Source organism: Meleagris gallopavo, chromosome 1, assembly GCF_905368555.1.
Source record: "Meleagris gallopavo chromosome 1, MGAL_WU_HG_1.1, whole genome shotgun sequence".
NCBI classification, from domain to species: Eukaryota; Metazoa; Chordata; class Aves; order Galliformes; family Phasianidae; genus Meleagris; species Meleagris gallopavo.
In genome coordinates, this window is record NC_139404.1 from 47,945,419 (window position 1) to 47,959,738 (window position 14,320).

General features: G+C 41.9%; 1 protein-coding gene across 1 annotated transcript in view; it reads right to left on the reverse strand.

Moving 5' to 3' along the window:
* Positions 1 to 10,841, reverse strand: part of GRIN2B (glutamate ionotropic receptor NMDA type subunit 2B) — a 167,599-nt gene extending 156,758 nt beyond the window's left edge. The window contains exon 1 of the mRNA XM_085234832.1: positions 10,431 to 10,841. Within this exon, the coding sequence (XP_085090958.1) occupies positions 10,431 to 10,841 (411 nt within the window). The remainder of the gene's footprint in view (positions 1 to 10,430) is intronic.
* Between the last annotated feature and the right edge of the window lie 3,479 nt (positions 10,842 to 14,320).

A 14,320-nucleotide genomic window follows, 5' to 3' on the forward strand; every position in this document is an offset into this window, starting at 1 on the left:
GAAATAATAACAATAATAAAAACACTTAACATTTATACCGTACTTTGCATTTTCAAAGCACAGTGCAAACAGTAATTAAGAAATGGGGAGAGTGACAGACAAGAGTGGGTGACAGAACTGGAAGGAGAAGGGAGGGGAGGAGAAGGGGCAGGCACGCTCTGGAGGCTCAGCGAAGCTGCCAGCCTGGAGAACATGCTGTCTGGCCCTGTGGATGTGTGGCTTTTCAGCCTTCACTCCCACACTTTCCCAGCAAGCCGGGGGGCAAGGACACAGATCCACTTTGCTGAAAGCTAGCAGTAAGGCAAGGAGCTGGAGCCAGGACAAAGTGCTGCGCATATCTGAGCCAGGGCATTGGCATCAGGTGGGGGTCTCATGCTAGCTAGCAGGGGCCCAGCTGATCCAGCCTTGTATGCGTTTTCAAAGACCTATCAGCCTTTTTCCAAATGGAAACTGATACCAGTGCTCCCTGCACCCCCAGCAGTCTTCTCTCACTCCCTCTATGGCTCAGCACAGAGAAGTGAAGCAAATATTTGGTGAATGTAAAGCTGAGCATGAGACGGCACCGTCTCCTTGCAGCCTAGAAGGCCAACCGTATCCTGGGTTGCACTTAAAGAGCAGTGGCCAACAGGGCAAGGGAGGGGATTGCCCCATCTAATCTGCCCGTGTGAGGCCCTATCTGGAGCACTGCATCCAGTCTTGGTGCCTCCAGTACAGGAAGGATGCAGAACTGTTGGAGAGGGTCCAGAGGAGCGCCATGAAGATGCTCACATAGATGGAGCACCTCTCCTCTAAAGAAAGGTTGAGGAAGTTGGGCTTATTTAGCTTGGAGAAGAGAAGGCTCCAGGGAAACCCCGCAGCCTTCCTCATCTCCGCTAACTTCAGCTTTTAATGCCCAACAGCTTCATCTAAGCAGTGCAAGCGTCACCACCTCTTCCTCAAACATTAGCTTCATTAAGTCAGGTTTCTGGTCGTAATTTACTCCCCTGCCACAAGGCTTCACATGTTTCTGGTATTTTCCTCTGCTACAGAGAGTGTTTCTCCTGTCTGGATCCTGACAGGACCTTGTAGGAAAGCCAGTTCCACCCACCTCCAGCCTCAGCAGGGCCTGCATAGCCCCCAGTCCAGGCACAGCTTCAAAGGACAGGATCTCTTCAAGAGATATGTAGCAAGCATCTAAAAAGACTTCTTCATGTACACAGTTTCTCATGGTTTATAACAAGGCTGAGCTTGGGGCAACTTATGCTGTACAAATCAACCATATTTTGATTAAAAGTCCTTCCCTGGAAGACACCTTCTCTAGGCTGGTATTCAGATACAACTTTTGTAGGAAAACATGCCAACAATTTCAACACGAACAGACCATGAATCTTCTGCCGCATTTTTAAGAGAGCTATTTTATTTTCCAAATAAATAGAGAAATAAATCAATCAGCTTCAGGCATACACCTGGCATTGAAAACTTTGCTCAAGCAGTCATAGTCTGGCAAAGTTACAGACAAACCCCAAGAGGATCTTATAATGGGGAATGCTGGGCAAGCTTACAATAGACGGTGCTATCAGTCTCACATAGAATAAGCTCTCCTGCATGCTGTAGCTATTCAGCCACTTCTAAAGGGGGTTACAGCTTCTCCTCCCGGAGTTCAAATTTTCAAATCAAGCATAGTATTTACTTCAGCTGGAAAAACTCATTAACTGCTCAGTAGCAATTAGGTAGCCTTTACCTTTTGTAGAGCTCAAAGTACTTTACAAAAACATCATTACTCTCTTCTTGAAAAGGGCAAATTACTGTAGACAGAAGTTGAGCAACTTTCCTAAAGCCACGTAGAATGCTGGTTTAGAGTACAGCTGTAAATGAGAACTCTGGTATAGACCTATGTGATTCTTTCAGCCACAATGCACCCCTTAAATCAGTCCCACACGTTATATGTGCCTTTTTTTTTTTTTTTTTTTCCTTTTCCTACTTGCCTTTTAACTCTCCATCTCCTTAATTTCTCCTTCTCCCTCTGTCCCTGGAACATACATTTATTATCAGGAACCTCACTGATACACAGCTAAACGTTACTGCCGAAGCAGAGAGAGAAAAAGTGCCACAACAATCTTTTCTATATGTTGTTTTTTTTTCCAATCACACACTCTGCACCCTTATTTTCTTTTCTCTTTTTTTGCCCTGTCAGTTTTCCTGCTCTTGTTCTTCCTCTTTCTCCTCCACCCAGTCATATAGCACAATCTCTAGTATTTAGCTCACTCCTGGTTAAAAACAGCTGAAGTAACATTGACTTCATGCTCTCCCCTAAGAAGACTGGAGTACATCCTAATAAAAACGTCTGAACTTTCTTCTCAATACACAGACAAATTATATCTTTTCTCAGTTCATTCTGTTGCTCCTTCTGGCGACAAGTTTAAGTATTATCTTCTCTAATTTTAGTCTCTCTGTGTTCATTGCATTTATAAATCACAACCTGACTCATTGTTTAGCCAATCTACAACATGCATGTATAACTATTTCAGTCTTTCTTCATGTATCAGACTCCTCCAGACCCTTAACAGACTCACATATTACAATATCATTTTTATACCCTATTTTTTTTCCAGCCTGCGTATATTTAATTCCCTTAACTTCCTTCATAATCGATCTCCTCGAAACTTGGTTAATGAGGCAAATAAGAGGCAAAGAGAAGAAAAGATTTTCTCAAAATCTTTGTTTCTCCCCATCCGTGGTTATGGGGGAATGATAGGCAGCTCTGAAGCAGCAGCACTGGGCAATTTCACACTCAATGTTTTCAATTTCATTTTGAGACCAGTTTAGAGTAAGGACAAATTTGAGTGTAATTATTTTAGATTTTGTGCGATAAGTAACTGCTTGGGGTTGTAATAAAGGACTGTCTGCTCCTAAATGAAGAAACTAATCTCTTTGTCCGGCTGGGGATTGCACAAATTGATTTAATACTTTTTTTTTTTATTTCAAAGAAGAGGTTACCAGATTTTCTGTAGATAACTGCACATAGATTTGGAAATCTACCCTAACATCACAAATGTCAGGGCAGGGAAACAAGCAAGAAAAGGACATTTCCGTAAAAGCCCTATTACTTGTCAGGGCCAAGCTGGGAGGAAAAACAAAACCTCATCCTCACAAATATTTCAGTAAATCTATTTCAGTAGACAATGCCAACAGCTCCTTTAAAGGTTAGTAGGAAAAGAATTAGCTCCATTCCTCCTTCCCTCAGGTAGATTGCAGTGGTTGCATTCAGAGCCAGGAAAGGAAAGATCTTCTGACACTCAAAAGAAAAGATCACTTTAACAACAGCAGAAAGCTAACACTGAGTACTCCTCCAGAAAGAATTACATGACCCAAAATAAAACAGCTTATAAATAGTTACAAAAGGTCGATGTACAGCAATCAGACTTCAGGTTTGTTGGATGTATGTTGTCTGGGACAACTTCTGCAAAGTTTTACAGACCCCTATAAGCTCCTTCACATTCAGTGTCCCAGGTCTGTCCTAGACTACTGCTGCCCAAAAGAGCACCAGAGACCGTTGGCAGAGCACAAGCCCCAGTGGCTCCAGGTTTTCCTCTCCCCAGCCCTGGTATAACTGAAGCAAAGATGGTGCCTTCAGGCTTCAGGTGTCCAAGACTCAGGGCAGATATTAAGTGCATCAAGTAGAGCATGTTTGAAGGAAAGCTACCTTTACATTAAATATGTACATAATATATAAATTGGTGGGCTTTCTTGATAATAAAAAAAATCAAACTCCATTATTTTTTCTCGTGACTCTTGAAAACACTACCTCCCAAAGAAGTGAAAGCCTTCAGATGGCATTCCTCCTAAGCATATTGAAGAGAAAGTAGAAAGAAACTTGAAAAATTATAAAGGAAATTAAATTTTAAAAATTAAAAATGCTATTTGATTATGATATTTAATAAAAGAAAATACATTTATTTAAAAAGCCCTTTTTTTCCCATTGAAAGAATATTAAGGAGAGTACTTCAGCTCTTGTTTAGGAAACAAGAGTTAGCACTGACGGATTTAATGGCTCTGGGGAGAAGCTAAAGCTCTTAACAGTTCATTTCCAGGTTTCCTAATATCTGAGGGATTTTTAATGCTGCAATTTATTTGTAAAGTAATAACAGTTGTTCTAGGGAAAGTTTGAGATATTAATCAAACTGAACAGAAGTACACTACCTCATTTTCTTTGTATGAAAAATTTCATTTTGTATGGATAGATTAAACATACATAAACATAAATTACTGATCCACCTGGCCTGTGATTACATGCGTATATTCAAACAAAAAGCAACAGTGGCACACAATACCAGCTTTTATTCTATGCATCTTTGACCTACCTTTTTTTCCTCCCTCCCCAGCTTTTACAGCAGACGTAGTTTGAGGACACATTAAATTTAGTTCATTATTTGTGACTTACCCAAACCTTTCATTCAGCAGCAAGAGGAAACAAAGTACAGAATGCAAAAGAAGAGTAATAATCACATCCTGAATAAAAATCATAAAAGCTTGAAGTGGAACTGCTGAATTTATTTATAAGATCAATCTCGTCTTTTCTAATCATGAGATAAGTTTAAGAAACATTTAACCTATTACTATCATCAAGTGCAGTTTAAGAGAAATAAAAATGTATTATGAATTTACATGAACTGCATATCCTTTTGCTTTTGAGGGAAAAAGGAATAGAAATCTAACAACACTGAGCCATACTCTTTCAATATTTGCAGATCAATATGTGTCTTCTTCCCTTTAAATCATCTTTTTTTTTCCTTTTTTTTTTTTTTTTCCTTTTTCCACAGAAACCATTCAAAGGGAATTCTTCCTCTTTTATTTTACTGAATTTCTTTCACACAAGGACTCAAAATTTTCCATGTCAAGTCTACTGGAAATGAATCAAATTTATGTCCAAAAAATGAGGTTTGCATTTCCCATACATCTCTATTATTTAACCTTTGGAAACCTGAGAGTGAAAGTGCTTTCCTTTTAATTACAGATATTCTGTTTTTAGCAGCACTGTCCCAGTGTCTTTGACTTTGTCCTGGTTTTCAGCATATATCTAGGTGCTCAACTTTTCCAACCAGTTTTGATTTCCCTGAACCAGAAGCATCATTTTACTACATTCACACCCCTTCTGCTCTCCAAGTCTGGACTTGCTCCCTGCTGCACTACACATGGCCAGGGCATCGAGCTATCACATCAAATTTCAGCAATGAAGGAAAGATGTTGCATCTTGGAAACCTCAGAAAACAAAAAGAAATGAGACAGGGATTTATGATGTGGGACTGGCAAGGGGAGGTTCCAGGTTGGATATTAGGAAAAATTTCTTCTCAAAAAGAGGGGTATAGCAGTGGAACAGGCTGCCCAGGGAGGTGGCTGCGTTACCATACCTGGAGGTGCTCCACAGCCATGTGGATGTGGCTCTGAGGGACACAATCATTGGGCAGGGTGGGGTTAGACAGACAGTTGGACTAGATAGTCTTAGAAGTCCTTTCCAACCTTACTGATTCTCTGATTCTAAGACAAAGTGTACTTTGGTGTGAATAGGGAGGAGGGAAAGGGAAAGTGGTGCAGGACGCAAAGTACTGAAGGAAGTAGTAGAAAATTCAGCTCTATGCTGTCAGAGAAAAGGAAACGAATACAAATTTTAGATTAGTTTAATGCAGCTTTTAAGCAGATTTTATTATCAGCATAGCTCTATTTAATACATAATTTTTCCCTATCATTCTATTTCCATCAGTATGGCTACTCTATATGAACAAGCTCTAGAGTGTGAACAGCAAGGGCTGCAATGATAAAGGAGAATTTTCAGCTGAGAGAATATAATCACCCTCCTCTTCCAATATTTTTCCTCGGTGCTGCCTATGCATCATTGTGTTATTCTAAAGCTGCACCCAAGGCACTTCCTGCTCTTACCTCTTCTACTCTCATTATCACCAAGTTGACTTTTTCTGTAATTCCAAAAAAAAAAAAAAAAAAAAAAGTCTCTTGTTATAAAACAGACTAGTCAGTCAAATATGCATTGTTGTTATTACTTCTTCTTCTTCTGCAACTATTTCTTTACCTCCTAGTTCTGGGCAGAAGCGATAGTAGGTACTATTAAAAAACATAATGAAAAAAGCCCTTCCCAGGCTCCCACTTTCAGGTCTGCACACACAAGATACTGGTTTGCGTGCTTATCTGAACTGAAGCTGCATTTGCAGCCTTGAAGGTTTTCTCCCACCATCAGTCTTCTAACATAGAGCATCCTCATCAACCAGGTATTTCCATATTGTGATAGGATAGAATTTCTGCTTTCAAAACAACTTGAGAGAAAAGAGAAATTATTTTAAACACTGGAATGGGTGCAGATGCGCTCACTGGTCACAAGTGCTTTGCAGACCTCAGGACAATACTTAAGATCAGGCAGAACAAAACCAGAAAAAGAAAGGTCATTGAGGCAACATCAGGCAAAGTGAAGAGACCAGAGCTTCAACAGACGAAGCACTTGGAACCATAGATCCTAGCACTTGTGTAGGTGAAAATTTCTCTCCTCTCCATTTCGTCTATTCCAGATTCAACACAGATCATCAGTGATCCATGCTATTCCCTTTCTCGTCAGGGGTCCCGGTGAGATGATCCTATGACCCTAATCCTTTTTCAAGGTGCCAGTACCAAAACAAGGAGCAGACATTTGTTTGCAGAGCTGAAACAGTGCAGTTCTTCCAGCCTGTTCCACAACTACAGGACTTGCTCCTCTGATAGAAGCTAACTCAGGGGCTATTGGACAACAAAATGAAAGCTACAGCTCCCACTGCTTGATGTCACAGCTGATGATCTCATCAGAGTCTAAAGGGGCTGAACCAGTGGTGAACAAGACTCTTTCTCAGCAAAGTGGTCTCTCCAGTGCTGGAGTGTGGCACAGCACGTCTGTGCTGTACCAATTTCCTGGAACTAACCCCAGATCTCAGTGTGCAAACATCATCTGGTAATTTTCTTCTGACGCCAAATTAGGCAGAGATTAAATGCAACACTTTGTAACGGCTAAACAGGTGGGATTAGAGACATGAGCTCCAAGGAGAGAAACAGCAAAAACATATGCAAATAACTATATACTTATTCTTCAGAGGAAAAAGACTAAATAGGGAAAACCCAACATTCTCCACAAAACCTAATTAAATGCAATATTAAAGATCACAAATTCAAAGAAAACAATCAGGAAATACATATGTCGAATTTTTCCCACAGCATGCCTCCACCCGTTGTTACATCTAGGACAGGATTCATGGCATTTAACCTGAGGCATCTGAAGGAAATGGGAGTATAGCCTTCTTCAGTGATCAGTGGGGAGAACTGTTCCACAAGCATTTCAGGGCACCCTGAGGTGGGTGGCATGAACTATCCTCAGGTGGCACCACCCTCTCCACTGTCACAATGTCTGGACCTCCAGCTAGCAGTTAACAAACATTCAGATGCACACTGACTGAGAGCAACCTATACAGTATCTCAGTCTATGAGTACAGTGGGAAGGGAAGTAAACTCAGGCTCAAAATTGTTTTTTTTTTTTTCTTTCTCTTTTTTTTATTTTCTTTCTTTTTTCTTTTTTTTTTTTTTCCACCTGCCCTTTTGTGTCTCAATTCACCAGCTTCACAGTACGTTACAAAGCTCTCTTCACACATGGACCCAAATTTCCTCCCAGACAGAGTTATCGACTCTCACTGAAGCTGTAACAATTTCTCATATTCCTCCAGGGAAGGTGGTTCAATGGAGTTTTTTGCTTCAACTTCCAGAAAAGAAGGGCTTATCTGTCACACTAAGGTGTCAATGGTTTGCACTGTTCTTTAGGTTTGCACTGGCGATATTGATCGTAAATGCACAGGGAATGCAACAAAACTGTAAGTGCAGGTTTGAACCCATGAAATGCTGAGCAAGTTCGATCACAGCTGACTGCTGCAGGCATTGGGAGGATGCTGACAGAAGCAACGTGTGCTTGCAGGAGCAAACCCCAGCTACAAAACTCATTTGCAAACTACGTGACTAAGGATAAGAAAAAGCAATGCTTCTGTCAAGGCCCTCTCTGGAAAACAGATTAAGGACTTACCAGTCTGACTTCAGCATTTTTAGTAGAATATCAATGTATTTACTCTCCACCATGTTTTAATTCAATTCATCAAACAAATACGACCCATTAAACATTATGCACCTGTGAAACAGCAGCTCTAAAGGTCAGCATTTTCAATTCATGTTTAAAGAAATCTTGGCCTTTCCTGAAACCAGATCTTTGTATGTAACCTGCTTCTCCTGCCTGCCAAACTACAAAAAGGGAGCGTGATAAAACAAGATTTCCATTCATAATGCTTCCACCTTCATGCTCTTTGTGGGCTGCCTGCTTGCCAAGAGGCTCTTTAGAACTGAGCTGGTGGGGTATACAAGGCAGCCACATGAGGTGCCACCTTCTCAAGGAGAGATGAGAGAGAGGTAAAAAGAAAAATCTTTGCAGAGTTCAATGGGCCAAGTCTCTATTTGAATTTTGGTGGAGTAAATCTGATCTAATCCTACCACAAGTGATGGAGCTGTGCTGGATTTACACTATAGGAATTGGAAATCAAAATTTGGTCTGCCAAGTCCAAAATTGCAAAGATCTTTTCCTAGCTCATAGGAGGTTTAGCATCAAAAATACTGATACTTGTTTGAAGAAGGGATAAAACGCCACCATAAATGTGAAACACAGCATTTAACTGTTGCTCCAGACCTGGTTTACACAGATATTAACAACTGTGCAATGTAGGAGGCAGGAGAGCCTCATACAGCACTGTTGCCCAGCTGCCCACGAAAGTGGTCACAGCAAAGTTCAAGGCGCATCTGGACAAAGCTCTCAGATGCAAAGTGTGATTTTTGGGTGACCCTGATTTGAGTGTGGGCTCAATAATCCTTACAGGTCCATTCTAGCTCCAGGCATTCTATGATTCTATGAGCTCTTCCCAAGAAAGAAAAGTCTCACTGTGGGTAGAATGGGGCAGAATGTCTTCTGTAACAAGTGGAAAAAAAATAACAAAAAACCCCCTGTAATTATTTTATTAAATGATTACTTTAGTAGAAGTAGATTACTTTATTAAATGACTACTTTAGTTCAAAGACTAATTTGAGAAAATAACACTGTGTATTAAATGTATATCTTTTGGCAACGGAACATTTGGTCAAAGAACAAGAAAAAATATCGTAATTAATTTATTCCCATCTACTCACCTAAAATAACCTGCCCTGGGTTATTTACTTACAAATTAAATTAAACAGAAAATGCCTGGATTTCGCAGTCCACTAAATCTCTTTCTGAGGAAATGTTGCCAGTGGTCAGCTTAAGTCTCCCCCTTTATTCAATTAGACCTGATTCTGCCTAGTTAAATGTCTCAGATTCGTTGAAGAGTGACTGCAAAAGGAAAAGACTGCTTGTGCCCCTGTTTGTTTCTGTATGATGCACAAAGCACGGTCAAGACGTTCTTCTCAATAAAGGTGCTGCCCTCATCTCTCTGTCACACCAAGTCTGCAGGGAAAAAGGCAGCCCACTTCTCTTGGATACTCCCATCAGTCCACAGCAGTTTTGGGGTCACTGTCAGCCACATTAGCTGGCCAAATGCACACTCAGGCATGAAATGCTGGGGTACCCTGCTCCTCCCACGAAGGATATTTCTGTTGGTTCTGATTGCAACCCAAGGATGCTCCCCTAAGCTCACAGGTAACAGCTGGCCAAAGCTGGTGCTCTCTGCATATTGCAGCATTCAAACGCAGATGTGGGAAGGCCTGTTTGTGCAGTAACTGCCAAGAAAACTGGCTAGAGACAGGGAAAAATGAAATGTCAGCGACATGATGGAAGCACAGTGGAAACAAGAGGGCTTAGCTGGACCAGTTCAGACTGGTTACTCACTTAAGCTAGCACCTATTTAACTTCAGGAGCTGATTAACACTTCTGAGAGACAGTAGCTTTATTAAAGATTCAATTATTTTTCAATTAAGATGTAAGAGCTGTATTAAACATCCCTGAAAATGCCACAGCGTCCTACAGCTCCTTTCAGGGAAAACACAAGCTAGCATTCTTGGCATTTTTAAGGTAAAACACTGGTAAAAATAAAACCTTTTTAAAAAAAAAAAAATCACAATTGTCAAAGTCTTTACACTTCTTAAGGAAGAAGAAAAGAGCTCATTCTTTTGCAGCTCTCTTCTATCTGCTCCTTCCCCTCCTTGCTTTTTCTCTGTTGCAGATAATTCCACATGATTAATAGGCTCTCCTCAGCAGTGCTACACAGTTAGCTCTTTTAATCTCTCTTTGAATCTGAGTCTCTCTAATCCCTCAGCCCTTCGGCCCCAGGAGACTCCACCTGAGGATCACAGAACAAGATAGTTCTCTCTATTTCAACTTCCAATCTGCAAGTCTACAATCGAAGCAAGTTCAAATTTACCTTATCTGCCATGATCATAGAGGAGCCTCCATGGATGCCCAGGATGGGAGTGAGGGTCTGGGCAGAGATGAAGTCCAGGATCTGGGCAATGGCTTCCTGGTCTGTGTCATCAGCAAATACCACCCCTTGAATCTTCCGGTCTGACATGAGGTCACAGATGCGGGTGATGATGCTCTTGGGATCAGTTTCATTCATGGCCACCAGCTCCACCCGGGGCACCACTGAGAGGTGGTGGAAGTCATCTTTCTCGTGGGCATCTTTGATGGCCACTTCGTCTGAGGTCCCCACCAGGATGACCGCAATGCCAATGCTTGGGTGGCTTTTTTGCGCGTGGGTCCCGCTCCCTGTTGTTGCGAGGACTGCCAGCACCAGCCAAAACCTCGGAGAGTAGCACTCCACCCTGGGCCTCATCTTCAGCTCTTACGCTCCCTGAGAAATAAAGAAATAAAAGAAAAGGGGGAAAGTGAGAGAAAGGGAAAGTGATTAATTGACAAGTCAATCATGCACTCAGCATTCAAGGCAGATCCATCGATCTTCCTCAGCCAATAGCTGTCCTCCCACCAGTCTTTCTTGTCCAACGCCCAGTCCTTCTGTTGCATTCATGGCAACATACTAAGTTCTGGTCTCTACCCCAGAGTTTGAAGTCACTTCAGAGTGACAGCAGAAGATGGGATCATGTCATCTATCTTAGGTCCCATGTCATGCTGAGACCCAAGTCAAAACTGATTTTGAGAATTGAGGAGAATTGTCCACTGACAGCTGTTCAGCTGTCTTTGTGAAACTAATTGCTTATGTCAAGCCCATGTCTAAGTGCTTGCCCTAACACAAAGGAATTATTAATGTTTGTGATCAGTTCGGCCTTCTTCTGGATATACAGGCAGAGAGGCTGAAAGGACCAGACAGACAGGGCTGCCTTTTACTGCATCAGCACAGCACCTCTAGAGTAAAGACAAATGGGCAAGACCATTGGATGGATGTGGGTGGATGTTACTCTGCATATGCATTGCATACAGTCCTCTTACCCAAGGGACACACACCACTCATATCTTTAGTAGTCAGTCAGTCTTGTGCCTTTCACCTACACAAAGTCCATTTGTTTTTAAAAAGCCAGGAATGCAAAATTTCCAAATGGTCATAGCTAAAAAATGAATCAGTGAGGTATGGACAGGACATTCCCTCCAAGACCCTCATGACAATACTTTTTTCCAATAAGCAGAAAGACTCAAAGAGCTTATTCTCCACTATTGCACCAAGAAAGTTACAGTGGTCTTTTCTTTGAATATATCCACTTTATTTTATAATCATAATAGTAGAAATGGGACAGCCTGGTGAAGTCATCTCTCCAGCTCCTGTCTGAGCAAGATTGTTTCCACCTCTTTATTCACTCTTGATTTAATAGTACCTCACATTTTCAAGCACTTTTCATTTCAAAGGAACTTAACAAACACTAACAAATTAATCCTCGCCGCACTTACAAGGAGTAAGTATTACCAAAATCCTACTGATCTGGTGACAAAAACAGAGCAGTGACCTCCCTGTCCACTCATTACCCCTTTGGGAAGTGGCACTGCTCAGCCTGCCTATCTTGGGCCACTTTGCTGTCCCAAGCAGATTTCAGGCATTTCAAACTAGAGAAGACTTTTCCTTAGACGTTCACACCCAGAAGTCTGTTTTTCAACAGCCAGGCTCACTTAGAGTAAGTACACCAGTACTACACCATTGACCCTCTAAGCCTTCAGGAATCTAGAAATCAGACTCTTTCATGTCCTTCACAGTCACGTGTCTCTCTATCAAATGGACAGAAGGTTGCAGTAGCAGGGACAATACCAACAAGACTTTGGAGAAGTTGGAAGTCCACCCAACAGCCTGCGTGATGCCAGTCAGTCCCAGCGAAAGGGTTCATGCAACTCCACTCTGCCTTGCCCAGGAGAACACAGATGCTCAGTACCTGCTCTCTCTCTGCTTAGCATGGCAATGAGACCATATCCTGCATTGTTATTACTGGATAAATAACTGGAGAATAAAATAGATACTAAATATGCACCAGAGGAACCAAATCCACTTAGGAGACTGAAAGCGACCATGGGTACAAAGCACCAATCGATTCTAAACTCTCTGACAGATCTGCTTTCTGAGAGATGTTCACAAGAACCAAGGGACTTCGAGAGTTTGGCAAAATGAACAGCTAACTTCATTCCAGCAGGACTGTTATCCTCCAATTACGAGTCACTAAATTAGATTCCTTCACAGTGAAATGCAGTCCCCACTCCTGCAATGCTTTATTAACTTTAATGCACTCTGTACGCTCTCTGTCTCTCACTTTCTTGCTCACTCACTTTAATGCTATATTTGCTCTCTTTAAAATATGTCTCCTGCGATCTCTGCATAGTCTCGCACAATCTATTACGCTTGGTTAGGTAATGGCTAGCTGTGATACGCAGGGAGCAGACTCTAGGTTTTTCCCAGACCCTCTCCCACCAGGAATACTTTACAGGGCCTTCCAACACAGAACTCAGAGAGCAGCAATGCAGGAGCTACGCAGGCAAACATGACAGTTGCCTGCTTTCACACCCAAGCATAGATCTTTCCCATAGGGAAAAATGTTGGCCAAGAAATCCGTTCCCTTCTTTTCATCTGCTTCAAAGCCAATTAATCTCTAGCAACTACTTTCAAGAGACGGCAGAAGAAGGCCCAGATCATGAAGAGCATTTAGGTGCCAACATACTGAATGTTTGGCTTATGGGATGTACCCCTAGACAGATTTTCTCTTCAGTACATGATGATGGGGCTCCCTGCAAAGTGCCAGAAGCTCAATCTTTGTCCAGTGACACAGAAAGTTGCCAGGGCTAGGAAAAGACTAATGTGAAGAAGTCATAGAGCCACCACAGCCAAATGTCATCTCCCTCCACTTTGGATCCTCAGCGATGAGCCCTATTCTGGCTCAGGTAAAGCAATGCTTAAGTAACCTTGCCTATCCAACCACCCATGACAAGTCTCCCTCCATCTCTTACTCAGACATAACTTCTCTGTTAGTGTGTTTCAGGAACACGGACGCTGGTTGCTGGCACGTAGACCACCCACCTGAGGCAATACCGGGTATCTATTCCTGGTACCCTGGTGCCCTGGTAGGAAGGACCCAGGGTTGTGATAAGGCAGGAGTACATCAACAAAGCGTACCCAAACCAAGGATGGTGGTACCCTCAGCTAAGGTTGGCCTCTACCATTCAGATCTAGTACACTGCCACAAGGCATGAGCAGGTTCATAGCACAGAGTTACACTGTGCAAGTACAGGCTGTTAGAGTTCGGAGCTGGGATGCCTGTTCCGATCCCTATCTCTCTTTCCTCCTCTAGTCTTTCTCACCATGAGCCCTTTTTGAATGAATGCTAGTAAAGGGCACAGGTACACCTGCACAGATATTGTAAGACTAAAGTGATCTCAGAACTATTGTGAAAAGTTGTTTCGTATACAGCAGCAAGTTTTACCTGTTTACTTCTGCAGTGTCCAAATGGGAAAGTTTGAGACACCCAACTGAGGAAACACCAGAGGTAGGGTGGGGACATCCTTGTGAGTGTTATTGTTTTCTCTTACACCAGTGAGTATTTGCAAATTCACAAGGAGAAACTCATAAGATCATGATAAAGCTGCAGTTCTAAAACAGAATTTGTCTCTAGTTGCTCCAAGTAATTCTAATAATCCTCAACTCTAATTTCATAAGCCAAGAGTGACTTTTAAAATGCATCAAGGTGTTTCAATACAAAGTATTTTACATCAGTAGGTTTTTTCCTTATCAATGATGCAGGGTAACAGTGTCAGGAAGGCTCTTCTGCCTTTCCAAAATGTTTTGGTAAATCTCAAACTCCATTTGAGCCAGTAATGTCTCTCTCTCTT